This window comes from Myotis lucifugus, unplaced genomic scaffold (assembly GCF_000147115.1).
Source record: "Myotis lucifugus unplaced genomic scaffold, Myoluc2.0 scaffold_725, whole genome shotgun sequence".
NCBI classification, from domain to species: Eukaryota; Metazoa; Chordata; class Mammalia; order Chiroptera; family Vespertilionidae; genus Myotis; species Myotis lucifugus.
Window position 1 is genome coordinate 188,095 of NW_005871773.1, and position 22,322 is coordinate 210,416.

General features: G+C 45.7%; 1 protein-coding gene and 1 long non-coding RNA gene across 2 annotated transcripts; both read right to left on the reverse strand.

Annotated features, from left to right (window-relative positions):
• Positions 1-8,863: 8,863 nt before the first annotated feature.
• Positions 8,864-10,847, reverse strand: LOC111823853. Its single transcript, XR_002826967.1, has 3 exons — positions 10,758-10,847; positions 10,587-10,664; positions 8,864-9,085 (listed from the first exon to the last, which is right to left on the reverse strand). It is a non-coding gene; the product is annotated as an uncharacterized LOC111823853 (long non-coding RNA).
• A 3,674-nt stretch (positions 10,848-14,521) lies between these two features.
• LOC102424787 (protein p13 MTCP-1-like) lies at positions 14,522-14,860 on the reverse strand. The gene has a single exon (XM_006105781.1). The coding sequence runs from the start codon at positions 14,858-14,860 to the stop codon at positions 14,522-14,524; it is 339 nt and encodes a 112-aa protein (XP_006105843.1).
• Between the last annotated feature and the right edge of the window lie 7,462 nt (positions 14,861-22,322).

The following is a 22,322-nucleotide window of genomic DNA, read 5'->3' on the forward strand; positions in this document are numbered from 1 at the left end:
GGGCTCAGGTTGACAAGAACCAGGGACCCCATCACATGTCCTACGAGTCTTCCATCAGCTCAAGGATCATTTCCTCCACGCAATTCTCCTTGACGTGCTGCACGATGCGCCAGAACCGGCCCATGGAGTCCAGGTACTGGCTGCCAAGGTGGAGCGTCCACCATGAAAGCATGGTGCTCGAGGTCAGCGGGCTGGTGGTGAGTGCGATACGCCCACTGGGGTAGTCGACCGAGCACAACCGTTCTTGCAGGTCACCTCCTGTCTCCATGATGAGATGCAGCCATGTGCGCTGGTTCTCGTCCTCATACACCGAGGGCCCACGGATCCTCAGGCAGATGGGGTGCGAGGTGAGGTGCACGGTCGATGGGAGCTCGGCCATGACCCCTCCGTGGTCCAAGGAGCAACAGCCACAGCTTCTCAGAGCCTCTCGCTACTTCTGTCCTGGTATCGAAAGACAGGGGATGGGTCTCCAAACGCATTTGACCTCGGCTTTTATCTTTATGGTTTTTACGGTTGTGTTTGTGGTTGCCTTTGGTTTATTTTGCAAATTTATAAATCTCAACTTTTCTTTCTTTTCAGTTTTGGAGCTCTCTTCTCAAACAAACTGTACAAAAAGTAGGTAAGGTAAAATATGACTCTATGAATGTAACATGGTCCTATGGAATTTTAAAAACATTTTTTAAATGACAGTTAACATAGAACCTTAAGTTTATTTCAGGGGTACACCCCAATGATTAGACATTATATAATGGACTAAGAAATCATGGCATTAATCTCATACCCATCTGACACCATACACAGTTATAATATTACTAGAGGCTCAGTGCACAAAAACATCATGGATATTTGCTATCTCTCTCTACCTCTCCCTTCCTCTCTGAAATCAAAAAAATATATGTAAATATATTTGTTTTTTTAAAAAGATTACATCAGGGGAAGTTGGAATGCTAGGCCTGGGGAAGGAGGCATGGTGTAATAGCTACAGGCTACAGCCATTGCAGGCTGAGCTCAAAAAGGCTGGGTGCCCCTGGGGCCAGATTTCGACAGAGACAAGGTTGTGACCATTTCCATGACGACAGGCAGTTCTTGGAAAAAGAGGAGGGACTGCATTCCAATGAGGACTCCCACATCCCAGGGCGTTTAACTCCCAGGCAGGACAGCATGTGTTTTCTCTCATCAGAGCAAAACAATCCTTGTGAACAGAACAGGATTCATCTTTCCCGTACCCATAGCTCGTCTCCATGATTCTATGTCTGCTCCCTACAAAGCTGGTCCATGAATGAGGTGAGGCCATTAGGAGGGATTCAGAGAATAGACGTCACCCATCTTTGTCTTTACCCATGAAAGCAGCGGTTCTCAACCTGTGGGTCGCGACCCCTTTGGGGGTCGAATGACCCTTTCATAGGGGTTGCCTAAGACCGTCGGAAAACACATCTATAATTACATATTGTTTTTGTGATGAATCACTATGCTTTCATGATGTTCAATGTGTAACCATGAAAATCCATCCTGCAGATCAGATATTTCCATGACGATTCATCACAGCAGCAACATGACAGTGATGAAGCAGCTACGAAAATAATTTTACGGTTGGGGGTCCCCACAGCATGAGGAACTGCATTCAAGGGTCGTGGCATTAGGAAGGTTGAGAACAACTGATATAGATAGATATATAAATAGATATATAGATATAGATATAGATATAGATTTAGATATAGATTTAGATATAGATATAGATATAGATGATATAGACATAGATTTAGATATAGGTATAGATTCAGATATAGATATAGATATAGATATAGATATAGATATAGATATAGATGATATAGATATTGTGATGAAGTAGCAACAAAAATAATTTTATGGTTAGGGGTCCCCACAGCATGAGGAACTGCATTCAAGGGTCGCTGCCTTAGGAAGGTTGAGAACCACTGCATTAAAGGAAACAGAAACACAGATTTGCGTCAACATTTTTTCTCAACGAGGCATTTCCATCCTTGCCCTTGGGCAAAACTCGAGATCCTGGCCATGATCGCTGGTAACATGCAGCCACCTTCCTCTCTCACTGACCTGCTTTTCAACCTCAGTTATACTTACTGTGACTTCTCTTTTATTTTTATTTTTAAAATATATTTGTATTGACTTCAGAGAGAGGAAGGGAGAGGGAGAGAGAGAAACACCCATGATGAGAGAGAATCATAGACCAGCTGCCTCCTGCACACCCACTACTGGGAATGGAGCCCACAACCTGGGCATGTGCCCTGACCGGGAATCGAACTGTGACCTCCTGGTTCATAGATCGATGGTTAACCCCTGAGCCATATGGCTGGGCTTGAAAGGTATTCTTTAAGAAGAGGAAGAAGAAGAATTAGAAGGAAGAGGTGGAAGAAGCAGAGGAGGAGGAGGAGGAGGAGGAGGAGGAGGAGAAGAAGAAGAAGAAGAAGAAGAAGAAGAAGAAGAAGAAGAAGAAGAAGAAGAAGAAGAAGAAGAAGAAATAAAAAATATGGTCCTAGCTGGTTTGACTCACTGGATACAGCATCGGCCTGTGGACTGAAGTGTCTCGGGTTCGATTCTGATATAAGGCACATGCCCGGGTTGTAGGCTCGATCCCCAGTAGGGGGCGTGCCGGAGGCAGCTGGTCCATGATTCTCTCTCATCATTGATGTTTCTCTCTCTCTCTTCCACTCTGAAATCAGTAAATATATAGATATTTTTAAAAAATAGACTCAGAGTCATAGAAGGATGAACAGACTGTTGAATGTCAGAGGGAAGGCAGGGGAGGGGGGGAAGTGGGAAGAGATCAACTAATGAACTTGTGTGCATATATGCATCACCCATGGACACAGACCATGAGATGGTGAGGACTTGTGGGGGATGGGAGCGGGCTGCAAGAGGTTAATGCGGGGGAAAAAAAGGAAGACCTATTAATAATTTCAACAGTAAAGATTAACAGGAGAAAAATAAAGGGCTTTTGCAGGCAGCATGCTCTGAGGAAGTTTGCATTCTGATAGAGGATCAACCCCTTTCCCTTTAATATTTGTCATGTCATTTAAGACAAGGGTCGCTGTTTGGGGAGCACCCTTCTATTAGCGAAAGGCCAGCCGTGTTTATCTTGGCTCACACACGACCAATTTGAATGCAAAAGACTCACAAAAGGAGAGCTCACGGGGTCTGAGTTTGTTTTCACGGGGGATGGCTTGCCTTCTTGAGTGGCTGTGACTGCTATTTGTTCAGCTGGTTGGCGTGTCTTTCAGCCACTATTAGACCTTCAAGTCAATTATGCTGTCCACGCTCAACAGAAATGTATGAGGATGGAAAGCACTGCGAATTCTCTCTCTCTCTCTCTCTCTCTCTCTCTCTCTCTCTCTCTCTCTTTCTATGGATGAATGGATGGATGATGGATGGATTGATGAAGAGATAGATGCAGATGAATGGATGGATGAATGGATAAGTAGATGGATGGATGGATGGGATGGATGGATTGATGAAGAGATAGATGCAGATGAATGGATGGATGAATGGATAAGTAGATGGATGGATGGATGGATGGATGGATGGATAGATGGTGGATGGATGGTATGATGGATAGATGAACAAATACATGATGAATTAATGGAAATGAATGAATGAGTATATAGATGGTTGGATAAATAGGTGCATGAATGATGGATGGATAGATGGTGAATGGATGGATAAATGGTGGATGAGTGGATGGATGGATGGATGGATGGATGGATGGATGGATGGATGAATGAATAAGTAGATGGAAGGATGAATGGATGGATGGATGGATATATGTATATATGGGTAGATGGATGGTGGATGGGATGGTAGATGGATAGATGAACAAATGATGAATTAATGGATTTGAATGAATGGGTGAATGAATGGGTAGATAGATGGTTGTATAAATAAGTTCATGAGTGATGGATGGATAGATGGTGGATGGATGGATAAATAGTGGATGAGTGGATGGATAAAGAGATAGATGCAGATGAATGGATGGATGCATGGATAGATGGATGGATAGATGAGTAGATGGATGGTGGATGGATGGTAGATGGATAGATGAACAAATACATGATGAATTAATGGATATGAATGGATGGGTGAATGAATGGGTAGATAGATGGTTGGATAAATGGGTGCATGAATGATGGATGGATAGATGGATGGATAGATGGATGAATGAATAAGTGGATGTAAGGATGTATGGATGGATGGATGGAGAGATGGGTAGATGAATGGTGAATGGGATGGTAGATGGATAAATGAACAAATGATGAATCAATGGATATGAATGAATGGGTGAATGAATGGGTAGATAGATAATTGTATAAATAGGTTCATAAGTGATGGATGGATAGATGTTGGGTGGATGGATGGATGGAGAAATGGTGGATGAGTGGATGGATGCATGGATGGATGGATGGATAGATGGATTGTGGATTGATGGTAGATGGATAGATGAACAAATAGATGATGAATTAATAGTTACAGTCCATCAGTCCATTGTGTGTGTCCCACATGGCTGTGGGCCTCATGGGTGAGTGCAGAGTGCAAGAGTCCCACAAGCCATGGATCAGGTGCAAGCAGAGAGAGAGAGCAAGAGGACCCTGTGTCCAGCAGTTAAGTATCTCAGATTTCATGCCCTTGCAGTGTCCATGCCTATTTGAGCCACTGACTGGCTCCAAGGTGTGACTGACAGCTAAGCATCCCTCACGTCACCCAGACCTCACTGGGCGTGTGTCTATTGTCCATTCCCTTCCCCCAGCAATCTGCTGAGAACAGACTTGGTGATTGTTAACCAGCTTCCTGTTAATCATAACCAGGATATTAATGCTATCAAATGTGTGGGCTTGCCCGGCCGGCGTGGCTCAGTGGTTGAGCATCAACCTAGGAACCAGGAGGTCAAGATTCAATTCCTGGTCAGGACACATGCCCGGGTTATGGGCTCGATCCCCAGCAGCGGGTGTGCAGGAGGCAGCCGGTCCATGATTCTCTCTCAACTTTGATGTTTCTCTCTCCCTCTCCCTTCCTCTCTGAAATCAATAAAAATATCTTCTTAAAAATAAACTGAAATAAATTCACCAGAGCTCAGTATCTAAATAACAAACTCTCATGCCCACCTCAGATTTCCGTCGTCTGCAAATTTACTCTGAAACAGGGGAAGCATATGACGCATTCCCCTCAGGGAATTGGCTGCTGATTTATAGGCCCTTTTGCAAGAAAGCCCTTATCTTGTTGACACAGGTCAGACCCTGTCAGTAAATGAACAGAAGGACTTGGGGAGGGAGCTTCGAAGCATGTCCCTTCTCACAGCAACTCAAGCCCTATCCATGGCAAAATCCCTCAGAGAATTATAAAATGACTAGAGGCCCAGTGCACGAAATTTGTGCACGGGGGCGGGTGAGAGTGTCCCTCAGCCAGGCCTGCACCCTCTCCAATCTGGGACTCCTGGGACATCCCTCTCATAATCCAGGTACTGAGATTAATGCAGGATTAATCTCATAATCCTGGCTCCTAACCACTCACCTGTCTGCTGGCCTGATTGCCCCCAACTGCCCTCCCCTGCCGACCTGATCGCCCTCAACTGCCCTCCCTGCCAGCCTGATCATCCCCAAATGCCCTCCCCTGCTGGTTTGATCGCCCCCAACTGCCCCCCTGCCAGCCTCCTCGCCCCCAACTGCCCTCCCTGCCAGCCTGATTGCCTGTAACTGCTCTCCCCTGCTGGCCTGATCGCCCCTAACTGCCCTCGCCTTCCAGCCTAATCGCCCCCAACTGCCCTCCCCTGAAAGCCTGAATGCCCCTAACCACCTCTGCCTCGGCCCCGGCCACCATGGCTTTGTCCAGAAGGGAGTCAGATGTCTGGAAGGTGTCCAGTCAACCTGGGTCTAATTAGCATATTACCCTTTTATTAGTATAGATATGCAACCCTAACTGGTCTGGCTCAGTGGATAGAGCTTCGGCCTGATGGGTTCTGGGTTGGATTCCAGTCAAGGGCACATGCCAGGGTTGTAGGCTCCATGCCCAGGTGGAGGCCTGCAGGAGGCAGCCGATCCATAATTCTCTCTCATCAGGGATGTTTCTCCCTCTCCCTTCAACTCTGAAATAAAAAACAAAACAAAACAAAACAAAACTCCCAATCAATGACCTGGACTGAGGCAAGCTCTTCCCCAGTTAGGAAGGAAAGATGAATGGGGGTGTAAGGACATGTCAGGCACCTGACAGTTGGCATTTAGGAGAAGAAAATAAAAAAATAAAAAAGGGTAGAAAAACACACAACATAATTCAAATGTCACCCTCATACTGCCCTCGAAGGAATCAAGCCCAAAAGGGTCAGGAGACAGTGTCTGCAGGGGGACACATGACAAATCTCGAGGCTGTGGGCTCTTGAAAAATATATACATAATTTTTATTGATTTTAGAGAGGAAGGGAGAGGGAGGGATAGAAATATCAGTGACGATGAGAGAGAATCATGGACCAGCTGCCTCCTGCACGCTCCCCACTGGGGATCGAGCCCGCAACCCGGGCATGTGCCCTTGACTGGAATCAAACCCGGGGACCCTTCAGTCCGCAGGCCGACGCTCTATCCACTGAGCCAAAGCAGCTCGGGCGCTAGGTCGTCTTTAAATGACTACCCACCTGGTATGTTAAACCAAAAAATAATAAAGTATTTTAACACAATGTGCATGCCATCTGAATGCAGCCATTGCTAATATTTTTTTAAATTATTTTATTGACTCAGAGAGGAAGGGAAATCGAGAGGGAGAGAAACATCCATGATGACAGAGAATCATGGATAGGCCGCCTCCCAGACCGAGCTACTGGCGATCGAGCCCGAAGCCCGGGGATGTGCCCTTGACCGGGAATCGAACCATGACCGCCTGTTTGATAGGTCGATGCTCAACCACTGAGCCACGCAGGCCAGGCCGGAAGTGCAATATTTTGAATATGAGAAACACACCTTAGAAACACATCCCTCATGCTCCCCAGTCCTCAGCCTTAAAGGTGTCAATTTGCATTTGCAGACACTTTCCTGCAAGAGGAGAATTTAATCAGCAGTCAGTGATCTCTTTAATGCAACCATGAATGCCCTGAAATTGATTTCTGGGGATCCCCCCAGCTCCCTCTCCAGCCTCCTCTCTCTGGTGCGATGGTAGATTAATTTTATGATCGCTGGGCTTTGTTTGGGGCTGTTTAGTGCTAAACACAATTAAAAACCCAAATGCATCCAGAGCTAGATACTAAAGCCATACACAGAGCCGGCTCGAGCCTTCAGGAGACGAGCCCTGACATCCCACGTAATTCCTGAAAGGAAACACATGATCAGCATAAAACACCCGTAATCCCCCAAACATTCGTTCTTTTTTTGGAGAGGGTAGTATCGGTTGACGAACCTCAGGAGATCAAACAATGAGAATGCTGGTCATTGAAATGAAAACTATTTCCAGTGATGTCTTCGAGCCTTGCCTACCGGGGCTGGGCTAATATTTTCAAGCTTCACTTTTTTTTCCTTCTCTTTCTCTAATATATTTTTAATAGAGGACCAGTGCACGAATTCGGCCTGTCCTGCTGGGATCGGCCTAAAATGGCTCTCTGACAGCACTGAAGGGGTCCCAGATTAAGAGAGGGCACAGGCCAGGCCAAGGCACCCCACCGGTGCCCCATTAGGTCTGGGGAGGGACACGGGAGGTTGGCCAGCTGGGGAGGGACGATGGGAGGGCTCCAGGGTGTTTCCAGCATGTCTCACTCAGTCCCAATCAGCCAGACCCCAGCAGCAAGATGACCTACCAGTCTGAATGTCTTGTCCCTGGTGGTCAATGCATGTCATAGCGAGCAGTTGAGCAACCTTAGTATATCATTTGCATATTATGCTTTGATTGGTTGAACAGATGACTGGTCGACTGGAAACTTAGCATATTAGACTTTTACTATACAGGATTGATTTCATTCAGGAAGGGAGCGAGAAACATCAATGATGAGAGAGAATCATACATCGGGTGCCTCCTGCACGCCCACTACTGGGGATCGAGCCCACAACCAGAGCATGTGCCCTTGACCAGAATTGAACCTGGGGCCTTCCAGAGTCCACAGTCTAACCCTCTATTCACTGAGCCAAACCAGCTAGGGCTCATTGGTTAACTCTTGTCTGTGCCCTGACCAGGAATTGGACCTTGACCTCTATATCAATAGGTCGTTCCTCAACCAACGAGAAACACCAGGTTGGCTCAAAAGGGTTTTATTCATTTGAGAATGAGGAAGGGAGACAGAGAGAAACAGAGAGACAGAGGTAATGGAGGAGGAGGAGGTGGAGAGGAAGAAGAAGAAGAAGAAGAAGAAGAAGAAAAAGAAGAAGAAGAAGAAGAAGAAGAAGAAGAAGAAGAAGAAGAAGAAGAAGAAGAAGAAGAAGGAGAAGAAGATGGAGAAGAATGAGGAGGACGAGAAAAAGAAGAAGTAAAAGAAGAAGAAGGAGAAAGAGAGCTCGTGCGCAGGAGAGAGAGAGAGAGAGAGAGAGAGAGAGAGAGAGAGAGAGAAATCAATGTGCCCTCGCACCCAGGTGGTGGCAGATAGAATAACAGAGCTTAGTAAAAAGGTGAACAGAACTATACATGTCCCATTGGCAGGCCAGCTGGACTTGAGCTTAAGTTGACAAGAGCCAGGGACCCCATCATGTGTCCTCGGCTTCTTCCATCAGCTCTAGGATCATTTCCTCCACTCCATCCACCTTGACGTGGTGCACGATGCGCCAGAACCGGCATATGTGGTCCTCGTACTGGCCTTCAGTGTTCAACGTCCACATCAAAGGCATGATGCTAGAGGTGAGCAGGCTTTTGGTGATTGCAGTATGCCCAATGGGGATGTCTTCCTGGCGCAACAGTACTTGCAGGACACCTCCTGTCTCCATAAACAGATGAAGCCATGTACGCTGGTTCTCGTCCTCATACACCCAGGGCCCATGGATCCTCAGGCAAATGGGGTGCGAGTTGAGGTGCACCTTTGATGGGAGCTCAGCCATGACCCCTCCGTGGTCCAAAGAGCAACAGCCACAGCTTCTCAGAGCCTCTCAGTACTTCGATCCTGGTATCGAAAGAGAGGGGATTGGGTCTCCAAATGCATTTTACATCGGCTTTTATCTTTATGGTTTCTACGGTTGTGTTTGTGGTTGCCTTTGTTTTATTTTGCAAATTTATAAATCTCAACTTTTCTTTCTTTTTAGCTTTAGATCTTTCTTCTAGAACAAACTGTACAAAACATACTTGAAGTAAAATATGTCTCTGTGAAGGTAACATGGTCCTATAGAATTTTTAAAACATTTTTAAAATGACAGTTGACATAGAACATTAGGTTCATTTCAGGGGTACAACCCAATGAATAGATATGATATAATGGACTAAGAAATCATGCAATTAATCTCATACCCATCTGAAACCATACACAGTTATTGTAATATTACTAGAGGCTCAGTGCACAAAAATCATGCACTTGGGGGGCATTCCTCAGTCAGCCCTGCGGCCTCTCGCAGTCCCAGACCACATGAGGATGTCCAACTGATGGCTTAGGCCTGCTTTAGTGCTGCTGTGGAGGCTCCCACCAACCCCTGTGCTTGGCAGCTGTGAGCTTGGCTTTGGGCTGAGCGGTGCTACCCCTGTGGGAGTGCACTGACCACCAGTGGAGAGCTCTTCACATGAGCATCTGTCCCCGGTGTTCAGTGTGTGTCATAGCAACCAGGTGTTCTGCCATTGGGTCGATTTGCATATTAGCCTTTTATTATATAGAATTGCATTGACTCTATGCTGTACCTTACTGTGTAAGGACTATTCTTTCATTTTTTTTCATATAGTTTTACTGATTTCAGAGAGGAAGGGAGAGGGAGCAAAAGAGAAAAGAAGATCAATGATGACAGATATTCACAGATTGGATGCCTCCTGCACACCTCCTACTGGGGATCAAGACTGTAACCCGGGCATGTGCCCTGACAGGGAATCAAACTGTGATCTCCTGGTTTCTCGGTTGAAGCTAAACAACTAAACCACGCTGGCCAGGCTCTTACTTTTCTTTTCTTTTTTTCTTTTCTTAATTAAAATTTTTTGTTGGATCATCTTTTCTTTTTGTCCTGACACCACCATCTTCTTTCTGATCATCTCAGAGGGAACTCACAAACCATAGAACAAACCACCCCATGCAAGTAATATGCAAATAATATGCTTTATCTTTAACAGCAGGCAGAAAAACAAAGCTAATGTAAGCGTCCAGGGGGGCTTCTTAACAGAGGTCTTGCTTCTCAGGTGCCCGTGAGAGAGGCAGGACCAAAATATTCAGGGACAGACAGATACCTGAGATAGCTGATTGGGAAAGCAGGAAGCTAAGAGACAGGTGAAAGAGCACGTAGGATTCCTGAGGTCTCATAACATCACTTATAGAATGATATCTTGCTTCCCCAAACCTCAGCCATGATCTTGGCAAGAGCTGTTTGTTTTCCTGCTAAACTCACTTAAGTCCACAATGCCCAAATTCCTCCCTCAGATCAGACTCCATCCCCAATCCTTTCTCCTCCTCCTCCCATCCACCTTTTTCTTACCTGTTCTTCTTTCTCTGAAGGCAAAACACTCTTCTTTGCTCCTTTCTTCTGTGACCGGTCTCTCCTTCCCCCTATCAGCTGCAGAAGAAAGAACATGAACATGATATACATATTCCCAGGAGTCCATGTACCAGGAATGTGTCCAGAAAAAACAAGGTACCACTGACTCACACCCCAGAAACCTATCCTGTGAGACAGGTGGTCGTCAGGAAGGAAAGAGGTTTATTCAGCTGCTGGCAACCTGAGAAAATGGGGCAAGCTTGTCCCAAAACCCATCTGCACATCTCAGTGCAGGCAGAGGCTTTTATAAGGAGGGAGAAGCCAAACAGAGAAAAGAGGTCAGGGGGCGGGGCTTGAGTAGTTCTCTAGGTGGTGTCAGGCACATTCCAATCTGATAAGGATCTTGCAAGTGGTCAGGTGACGGTCCAGTGTGCGTCATCCTAGCCTTTGTCCTCCTGGTTCTAAGGTTTAGGGTCATCAAATCTCCCAGAACTGTGAATGTCATAGCTCATATCGTCTAAAATGAGTTCCTAGGATTCTTCTAGAAACATGCTGTTTACCTACAAGCTTCATTATTAGTCAGAGTCTGCATTTACAGGAACAATGTGGAAAGAATGGTGAGGTGAGTTGTAACACCCGTGAATTACACGAATTCATGTAATTACTGTGACATGAATGCTGAGATGCTTCATTCTTCTTCAAGGCGTTTTGACCCTTTGAAAAAGTCAAATAGGCCCTAGCCGGTTTGGCTCAGTGGATAGAGTGTCGGCCTTTGAACTGAAGGGTCCCGGGTTCGATTTCTGGTTAAGGGCACATGCCCAGGTTGTGGACTTGTTCCCCAGTGAAGGAGTTGCAGGAGGCGGCTGATCCATGTTTGTTTCATCTTGGATGTTTCTAACTCTCTCCCTCTCCATTCCTCTCTGAAATCAATGACAATATATTTAAAAAAAAACAAAACGATGCTTTATACACTCAGCCGAACCATCTCGGGATCTAGGTCCACTTTAAATGACTACCCACCTGGTATGTGAAAGCAAAAGAAAAATAAACTATTTTAAAACAGTTTGCATTTAATTTGAATGCAATACTTGCTTAATATTTTTTAAATGATTTTATTGACTCAGAGAGGAAGGAAAAGCGAGAGCAAGAGAAACATCCATGAGAGAAAAGCACGGAGAAACATCGATCAGCTGCCTCCTGCACATCCCCCACTGGGGATGTGCCCGCAACCCAAGTAAATGACTACCCACTGGTATGTGAAAGCAAAAGAAAAATAGTCCGCAGGCCGCCACTCCATCCACTGAGCCAAACCGGTTTTGGCATGCTTCATATTTTTTAAATGATTTTATTGACTCAGAGAGGAAGGAAAAGCGAGAGCAAGAGAAACATCCATGAGAGAAAAGCACGGATAAGCTGCCTCCCACATGCCCCCTACTTGGTATTGAGCCCCCAACCGGGGCCTGTGCCCTTGACCGGGATTTGAACTGTGACCTTCTGGTTGATAGGTCGACACTCAGCCAATGAACCACGCCGGCTGAGACTGAAGTGAAATATTTTGAATGTGAGAAACACACTTTAGAAACACATCCCTCACGCTCCCCTGTCCTCAGGCTTAAAAGTCTCAATGTGCATTTGCAAATACTTTCTTGCAAGAGGATAATTTACTTTTTAAATAATATATTTTATTGATTTTTTACAGAGAGGAAGGGAGAGGGAGAGAGAGTTTGAAACATCGATGAGAGAGAAACATCGATCAGCTGCCTCCTGTACACTCTCTACTGGGGATGCGCCCACAGCCAAGGTACATGCCCTTGACTGGAATCAAACCTGGGACCATTCAGTCTGCAGGCCAATGCTCTATCCACTGAGCCAAACTGGTGAGGGCCTGGATAAGAGAATTTAATCAGCAGTCACTGATCTCTTTCATGCCACCATGGATGTCCTGAAATTGACTTCTGGGGCTCCTTCCAGCTCCCTCTCCAGCCACCTCTCTCTGGTGCAATGCTAGGTGCATTTTATGTTCACTGGGCTTTGTTTGGGGCTGTTTAGTGCTAAACACAATTAAATACCCAAATGCATCAAGAGCTAGATGCCAAAGTCACACACAGACCTGATTCGAGACATCAGGAGACGAGCCCTGACATCCCTCATAATTCCTCAAAGGAAAGAGATGATCGGAATAAAAAACCCCTAATTCCCAAAACATCCGTGTTTTTTTTTTTTCGAGAGGGTAGTATCGGTTGATGAACCTCAGGAGATCAAACAATGAGAACACTGTCATTGGCCGAAGCCGGTTTGGCTCAGTGGATAGAGCGTCGGCCTGCGGACTGAAAGGTCCCAGGTTCGATTCCGGTCAAGGGCATGTACTTGGGTTGCGGGCACATCCCCAGTGGGAGATGTGCAGGAGGCAGCTGATTGATGTTTCTCTCTCATCAATGTTTCTAACTCTCTATCTCTCTCCCTTCCTCTCTGTAAAAAATCAATAAAATATATTTTAAAAAAAAAGAAAAAAAAAAGAACACTGTCATTGAAATGAAAACTGTTTCCAGTGATGTCTTCAAGACTTTTCTACTAGGACTGGGTTAATATTTTCAAGCTTAAGGTCTTTTTCTTTTTCTTTCTCTCTTTAATATATTTTTACAAGAGGCCCGGAGCACGAATTCATGCACCAGTGTGGTGCCACAGCCTGGCCTGTGGGGATCGGCTGAAACTGTATCTCTGACATCTCCCAAGGTGTCCCAGATTACAAGAGGGCACAAGCCAGGCCAAGGCACCCCACCGGTGCCCCATTACGTCTGGGGAGGAACACAAGATGTTGTCCAGCTTGGGAGGGACCACGGGAGGGCTCCAGGGTGTGTCCAGCATGTCTCACTCAGTCCCTATCAGCCAGACCCCAGCAGCAAGCTGACCTACCAGTCTGAATGTCTTGTCCCTTGTGGTCAATGCATGTCATAGTGAGCAGTTGAGCAACCTTAGTATATCATTTGCATATTATGCTTTGATTGGTTGAACAGATGACCAGTCGACTGGACACTTAGCATATTAGGCTTTTATTATATAGGAGTGATTTTACGCAGGAAGGGAGTAAGAAACATCAATGATGAGAGGGAATCTTACATCGGGTGCCTCTGCTTGCCCACTACTGGGGATCGAGCCCACAACCAGAGCATGTGCCCTTGAGCAGAACAAACCTGGGACCTTCAAGTGTCCACAGTCCAACCCTCTATCCACTGAGCCAAACAAGCTAGGGCTCATTGGTAAATTCTTGTCTGTGCCTAGACCAGGAATCAACCTTGACCTCTGGGTTCATAGGTCGTCCCTCAACCACTGAGAAACACCAGCTTGGCTCAAAATGCTTTTTTTTTTTAAATATATTTTATTGATTTTTTACAGAGAGGAAGGGAGAGAGATAGATAGTTAGAAACATCGATAGGAGAGAAACATTGATCAGCTGCCTCCTGCACATCTCCCACTGGGGATGTGCCCGCAACCCAGGTACATGCCCTTGACCGGAATCGAACCTGGGACCCTTCAGTCCGCAGGCCGATGAGGAAGAGAGACAGAGAGAGAGAGAGAGAAAGGAGAAGAAGAAGAAGAAGAAGAAGAAGAAGAAGAAGAAGAAGAAGAAGAAAAAGGAGAAGAAGAAGAAGAAGAAGAAGAAGAAGAAGAAGAAGAAGAAGAAAAAGAACAAGAAGAAGAAGAAGAAGAAGAAGAAGAAGAAGAAGAAGAAGAACAAGAAGAATAAGAACAAGAAGAAAGAGGGAGAGAGAGAGAGAGAGAGAGAGAGAGAGAGATCAATGTGTCCTCGCACCCAGAGGATGGCAGATAGAACAACAGAGTTTACTAAAAAGGTGAACAGAACTCTAGACTTCCCACCGGCAGGCCAGTAGGACTGGGGCTCAGGTTGACAAGAGCCAGAAACCCCATCAGATGTCCTATGAATCATCCATCAGCTCAAGGATCATTTCCTCCATGTCATCCTCCATGACGTGGTGCATGATGCGCCAGAACCGGCCCATGGAGTCCAGGTACTGGCTGCTAATGTGGAGCGTCCACATCAAAGGCATGGTATTCGAGATCAGCGGGCTGGTGGTGAGTTCGATATCCACACTGGGGAGGTTCATCTGGCACAACCGTACTTGCAGGTCACCTCCTGTGTCCATGACGAAATGCAGCCACGGGCGCTCGTTCTCATCCTCATACATCAAGGGCCCATGCATACTCAGGTAGATGGGGTGTGAGGTGAGGTGCACCTTCGATGGGAGCTCGGCCATGACCCCTCCGTGGTTAACGGAGCAACAGCCACAGCTTCTCAGAGCCTCTCGTTTCTTCGGTCCTGGCATCAAAAGACAGGGGATGGGTCTCCAAACGTATTTTACCTCGGCGTTTATCTTTTTGGTTTTTACCGTTTTGTTTGTGGTTGCCTTCGGTTTATTTTGCAAATTTATAATTCTCAACTTTTCATTCTTTTCAGTTTTAGATCTCTCTTCTTGAAAGAACTGTACAAAAAGTACTTAAGGTAAAATATGACTCTATGAATGTCACATGGTCCTATGTAATTTTAAAAACGTTTTTTAAATGAATGTTAACATAGAACCTTAGGTTCATTTCAGGGGTACAGCCCAATGATTACACATTATATAGTGGACTAAGAAATCATGTAATTAATCTCATACCCATCTGAAACCATACACAGTTGTAAAAATATTACCAGAGGCACAGTGCACAAAATTTATGCACTCAGGGGGGGTCCCTCAGGCAACCCTGCAGCCTCTCACGGTCCAAGACCCCTTGAGGGATGTCCAACTGATTGCTTAGGCCTGCTTTAGTGCTGTCATGGAGACTCTCACCACCTCCAGTGCTCGGGAGCTGTGAGCCTGGCTTTTGACAAAGCGGTGTTCCCCCTGTGGGAGTGCACAGACCACCAGTGGACAGCTCCTGCCATGAGCATCTGCCCCCGGAGGTCAGTGCGTGTCATAGCAACCAGTCGTTCTGCTGTTTTGTCGATTTGCATAATAGCCTTTTATTATATAGAATTGACTCAATGCTCTACTTTACTCTGCCATGGCTATTCTTTCGTTTTTTTCATATACTTTTCCTGATTTCAGAATGGATGGGAGAGGGAGAGAAAGAGAGATCAATATGACAGAGATTCACGTATTGGTTGCCTCCTGCATGCCTCCTATTGGGGATAATGACTGTAACACAGGCATGTGCCATGACTGGGAAGTGAATTGACATCTCCTGGTACCTACGTTTAAGCTAAACAACTGAGCTATGCCAGCCGGACTCTTTTCATTTCATTTCTTTTCTTTTTTTTAAAGTTTTTTTCTTAATTAAAACTTTGTAGTTGGTTCAAATTTTCTTTTTGTCCTGACAATACCACCTTCTTTCTGCACATCAGAAAGGGAACTAACAAACCATAGAACAACCCACCCCATACAAATAATATGCAAATAAAATGCTTTACCTATAACAGCTGCCAGAGGAACAAAGCTAATGTCTGCGTCCAGGTGGGCTTCTCAACAGCGGACTTGCTTCTCCATTGCTGGTGAGAGAGGCAACACCAAAATATTCAGGGACAGACAGAAACCTGGGATAGCTGAATGGGAAAACAGGAAGCAAAGTGACAGGGGAAAGAGCACGTAGGATTCCTGAGGCCTCATAACATCACTTATAGAATGATCTCTCACTTCCCCAAACCTCAGCCATGCTCTTGGCAAGAGGTGTATGTTTTTTGCTGCTAAACTCACTTCAGTGCACCAAGTCCAAATTCCTCACTCAGATCAGACTCCATCCCCAATCCTTCCTCCTCCTCCTCCCATCCATCTTTTTCTTACCTGTTCTTCTTGCTCTGAAGGCAAAGCACAGTTCTTCGCTCCTTTCCTTGTGACCGGTCTCTTCTTCCCCCTGTCACCTGCAGAAGAAAGGACCTAACCATGATACACATCTTCCCAGGAGTCCATGTACCAGGAATGTGTCCAGAAAAACGAGATTCCCCTGACTCAAACCCCAGAAACCAGTCCCGTGAGACAGGTGGTGGTGAGGAAAGAAAGAGGTTTATTCAGGTGCCAGCAACCTGAGAAGTTGGGGGAAGCTCATCCCAAAACCTATCTGCACATCGCAGTGCAGGAAGAGGCTTTTATAAGGAGGGAGAGGCCAAACAGAGCAAAGAGGTCAGGGGGCGTGGCTTGAGAAGTTCTCTAGTTGCCGACAGGCACAGTCCAATCTGATAAGGATCTTGCAAGTGGTCAGGTGACAGTCCAGTGTGCGTCATCCTAGAATTTGTCCTCCTGGTTCTAAGGTTGAAGGTCATCAAATCTCCCAGAACTGGGAAGGTCAGAGTTCATATCTAGTAAATTTAGCTCCTAGGATTCTTATACAAACAGGCTGTTTACCTACAGGCTTCATTATTAGTCAGAGTCCGAATTTACAGGAACAATGTGGAAAGAATGGTGAAGTGAGTTGTAATTCCCATGAATTACATGAATTCATGTAATTACTGTGACATGAATGCTGAGATGCTTCATTCTTCTTCAAGGCATTTCCTCCCTTTGAAAAAGTCAAATACGCCGTAGCCGGATTGGCTCAGTCGACAGAGTGTCAGCCATAGAATTGAAGGGTCTCAGGTTTGATTCCCGGTCAAGGGCACATGCCCAGGTTGTGGGCTTGATCCCCAGTGAGAGACATGCAGGAGGTGGCTGATCCATGACCCTATCATCATGGATGTTTCTAACTCTCTCCATCTCCCTTCCTCTCTGAGATCAATTAAAATACATATGAAAAAAAAAGGCCGACGCTCTATCCACTGAGCCAAACAAGCTCGGTTGCAAAGTCGTCTTTAAATGACTACCCACCTGGTATGTGAAACCAAAAAAATAATAATAAACTATTTTAAAACAATGTGCATGTCATCTGAATGCAACACTTGCTTAATATATTTTTAAATGTTTTCATTGACTCTGAGAAGGAGGAAAAGGTAGAGGGAGAGAAATATCCATGATGAGAGACAATCACTGATCAGCCGCCTCCCACACGCCCCCTAATGAGGATTGAGACCGAAACCTGTCATGTGACCTGACCAGGAATCGAACCTAGACATCCTGGTTGATAGGTCGACACTCAGCCAATGAACCACGCCTGCTGGCCCTGAAGTGCATTATTTTGAATATGAGAAACACACCTTAGAAACACATCCCTCCCGCTCCCCAGTCGTCAGCCTTACAGGTCTCAATTTGGATTTTCAAACACTTTCCTGTCAGAAGAGAATTTAATTAGCATTCAGGGATCTCTTTAATGCAACCATGGGTGCACTGAAATTGATTTCTGGGGCTCCCTCCAGCTCCATCTCCAGCCGCCTCTCTCTGGTGTGATGCTACATGAATTTTATGATCGCTGGGATTTATTTGGGGCTGTTTAGTGGGAAACACAACTAAAAACACAAATGCATCCAGAGCTTGATGCTGAAGCCATACACAGAGCTGGGTCGCGACTTCAGGAGATGAGCCCTCACATCCCTCGTAATTACTCAAAGGAAAGAGATGATCAGCATGAAACACCCATAATCCCCCAAACATTCGTTCTTTTTTGGAGAGGGTAGTATAGGTTGACGTACCTCAGGAGGTCAAACCATGAGAACGCTGGTCATTGAAATGAAAACTATTTCCAGTGATGTCTTCGAGCCTTTTCTACTGGGGCAGGGATCATATTTTCAGGCTTAAGGTCTTTTTCTTTTTCTTTCTCTGTTTACTATATTTTTACTAGAGGCCCGGTGCACGAATTCGTGCACCAGTGTGATGCCTTGGCCTGGCCTGCGGAGATCAGCCGAATCTGGCTCTTTGACTATCCCAATGGGTCCCAGAGTACCAGAGGCCACAGGCCAGGCCAAAGCACCCCACCAATGCAGCATTATATCTGGGGAGGGAGAAGGGAGGTTGGCCAGCTGGGGAGGGACCATGGGAGGGCTCCAGGGCATGTCCAGCCCTTCTCACTCAGTCCTGATCAGCCAGACGCCAGCAGCAAGCTGACCTACCAGTCTGAATGTCTTGTCCCTGGTGGTCAATGCATGTCATAGAGAGCAGTTGAGCAATCTTAGTATATCATTTGCATATTATGCTTAGAGGGGTTGAATAGATGACTGGTCTACTGGACACTTAGCATATTAAGCTTTTATTATATAGGATTGATTTTATACAGGAAGGGAGCGATAAACATCAACGATGAGAGAGAATCATACATCGGGTGACTACTGCACGCCCCCTACTGGGGATCGAGCCCACAACCAGAGCACGTGCCCTTGACCAGAATCAAACCTGGGACCTTCCAGAGGCCACAGTCCAATCCTCTATCCACTGAGCCAAACAAGTTAGGGCTCATTGGTTAATTCTTGTCTGTGCCCTAACCAGGAATCGAACCGTGATCTCCAGGTACATAGGTTATCCCTCAACCACTGAGAAAAACTAGATTGGCTCAGAATGCTTTTATTGATTTGAGAGACAGTGAGAGAGACAGAAAGAGAGAGAGATAAAAAGAGACAGAGAGAGAGAAAGGAGAAGGAGAAGGAGAAGAAGAAGAAGAAGAAGAAGAAGAAGAAGAAGAAGAAGAAGAGCAAGAAGAAGAAGAACAAGAACAAGTACAACAAGAAGAATAGGAACAAGAAGAAAGAGGAAGAGAGAGAGAGAGAGATCGCACTCAGGGGGTGGCTGATAGAACAACAGAGCTTACTACAAAGGTGAAAAGAACTATACATGTCCCACTGGCAGGAGAGTAGGACTGGAGATCAGGTTGTTAAGAGCCAGGGACCCCATCACATGTCCTACGACTTGTCCATCAGCTCAAGGATCATTTCTTCCATGTCTTCCTCCTTGACGTGGTGCACGATGCGCCAAAACTGGCCCATGGAGTCCAGGTACTGGCTGCCAAGGTGGAGCGTCCAAATCGAAGGCATGGTGTTCGATGTGAGCGGGCTGGTGGCGAGTGCGATATGCCTCCTGGGGATGTTCACCTGCCACAACCGTACTTTCAGGTCACCTGCTGTGCCCATGACGAAATGATGCCATGTGCGCTGGTTTTCGTCTTCATACATCAAGGGCCCACAGATCCTCAGACAGATGGGGTGCGAGGTGAGGTGTAGCTTCAAGGGGAGCTCGGCCATGACCACTCTGTGGTCCACGGAGAAACAGCCACAGCTTCTCAGAGCCTCTTGCTTCTTTGGTCCTGGCATCAAAAGACAGGGGATGGGGTCTCCAAAGCTATTTTACCTCGGCTTTTATCTTTATGGTTTTTATGATTGTGTTTGTGGTTGCCTTTTGTTTATTTTGCAAATTTATAAATCTCAACTTTACTTACTTTTTAGCATTAGATCTTTCTTCTAGAACAAACTGTACAAAACATACTTAATGTAAAATATGACTCTATGAAGGTAACATGGTCCTATGGAATTTTAAAAACATTTTTAAATGACAGTTAACATAGAACCTTAGGTTCATTTCAGGGGTACAACCAAGTGATTAGACATTATATAATGGGATAAGAAATCATGCAATTAATCTCATATCCATCTGACACCATACACAATTATTATAATATTACAGGAGGATCAGTGGACAAATTTATGCAATCGGGGGGTCCCTCAAACAACCCTGCAGCCTCTTCCAGTCTGGGTCACCTGAGGGATGTCAAATTGCCAACTTAGGTCAGCTTTATTGCTGCCTTGGAGACTCCCACCACCCCCCTGTGCTCGGCAGCTGTGAGCCTGGTGTTTGGCTGAGTGGCACTCCACCTGTGGGAGTGCACTGACTACCAACGTACAGCTCCTGCCATGAGCATCTGCCCCAGTAGTCAGTGGGTGCATAGAGACCAGTCGTTCTGACATTTGGTCGATTTGCATATTTGCCATTTATTATATTGATTGACTCAATGCTCTACTTTACTGTGCCATGATTATTCTTTTTTTTTTTCATATATTTTTACTGATTTCTGAGAGGAAGTGAGAGGGAGAGAAAGAGAAAGATCAATGATGACAGAGAATCACGGATTGGTTGCCTCCTGCATGCCCCCTACTGGGAATCAAGACTGTAACCCATGCCCTAACCATTTTCTCTTCTCTTCTCTTCTCTTCTCTTCTCTTCTCTTCTCTTCTCTTCTCTTCTCTTCTCTTCTCTTCTCTTCTCTTCTCGTCTTTTCTTTTCTTTTCTTTTCTTTTCTTTTCTTTTCTTTTCTTTCCTTCTCTTCTCTTCTCTTCTCTTCTCTTCTCTTCTCTTCTCTTTTCTTTCCTTTTCTTTTCTTTTCTTTTCTTTTTTTCTTAATTAAAACTTCTTAGTTGGTTCAACTTTTCTTTTTGTCTTGACAACACCATCTTCTTTCTGATCATCTCAGAGGGAACTCCCACTTCTTAGTTGGTTCAACTTTTCTTTTTGTCTTGACAACACCATCTTCTTTCTGATCATCTCAGAGGGAACTCCCAAACCATAGAACAACCCACCCTATGAAAATAATATGTAATAATATGCTTTACCTTTAAGAGCTGACACAGGAACAAAGCTAATGTCAGCAACCAGGTGCGCTTCTTAACAGAGTTCTCTCTTCTCATGTGCTGGTGAGAGAGGTAGAATCAAATTATTCAGTAACAGATATATACCGGGGATAGCTGGTCAGGAAAACAGAAAACGAAGTGACAGGTGAAAGAGAACGTAGGATTCCTGAGGTCTCATGACATCACTAATAGAATGATCTCTCCCTTCCCCAAACCTCAGCCATGCTCTTGGCAAGAGCTGTATGGTTTTGCTGCTAAACTCACTTCAGTCCACAAAGTCCAAATTCCTCCCTCAGATCAGACTCCATCCCCAGTCCTTGCTACTCCTCCTCCCATCCATCTTTTCCTTACCTGTTCTTCTTTCTGTGATAGCAAAGCACCGTTCTTCGCTCCTTTACTCTGTGACCGGACTCTGCTTCCCCCTGTCACTTGTAGAAGAAAGAAAATGGACATGATACACATGTTCCAGGCAGTCCATGTACCAGGAATGTGTCCAGAAAAAACAAGGTTCCCCTGACTCACCCCCCTCCCCCCGGACACCAGTCCCGTGAGACAGGTGGTGGTGAGGAGGGAAAGAGGTTTATTCAGGTGCAGGCAACCTGAGAAGATGGGGGAAGCTCGTCTCCAAACCCATCTGCACATCTCTGTGCAGGCAGAGGCTTTTATAAGGAGGTAGAGGCCAAGCAGAGCAAAGAGGTCAGGGGGCGGGGATTGAGAAGTTCTCTAAGTGCCAACAGGTACAGTCCAATCTGATAAGGATCATGCAAGTGGTCAGGTGTAGGTCCAGTGTGCGTCATCCTAGCATTTGTCCTCCTGCTTCTAATGTTGAAGGTCAACAAATATCCCAGACCTGGAAGGTCAGAGTTCCTATCTTATAAAATGAGTTCCTAGGATTCTTATACAAACATGCTGTTTATCTACAAGCTTCATTATTAGTCAGAGTCTGCATTTACAGAAACAATGTGGTAAGAAGGGTGAGGTGAGTTGTAATTGCCCCTGTGACAAATGCTGAGATGCTTCGTTCTTCTTCAAGGCATTTGCACCCTTTCAAAAAGTCAAATTGGCCCAGGTCAGTTTGGCTAAGTGGATAGAGTGTTGGATTGCGAACTGAAGGGTCGCGGGTTCGATTCCCAGTCAAGAGCACATGCCCATGTTGTGGGCTTGATCCCCAGTGAGGGACTTGCTGGAGGCAGCCGATCCAT

Excerpts from the sequence above, each read along its gene's own strand:
- LOC102424787 (XM_006105781.1), bottom strand. The coding sequence starts at position 14,860 with ATGGCCGAGCTCCCATCGAAGGTGCACCTCACCTCACACCCCATCTAC.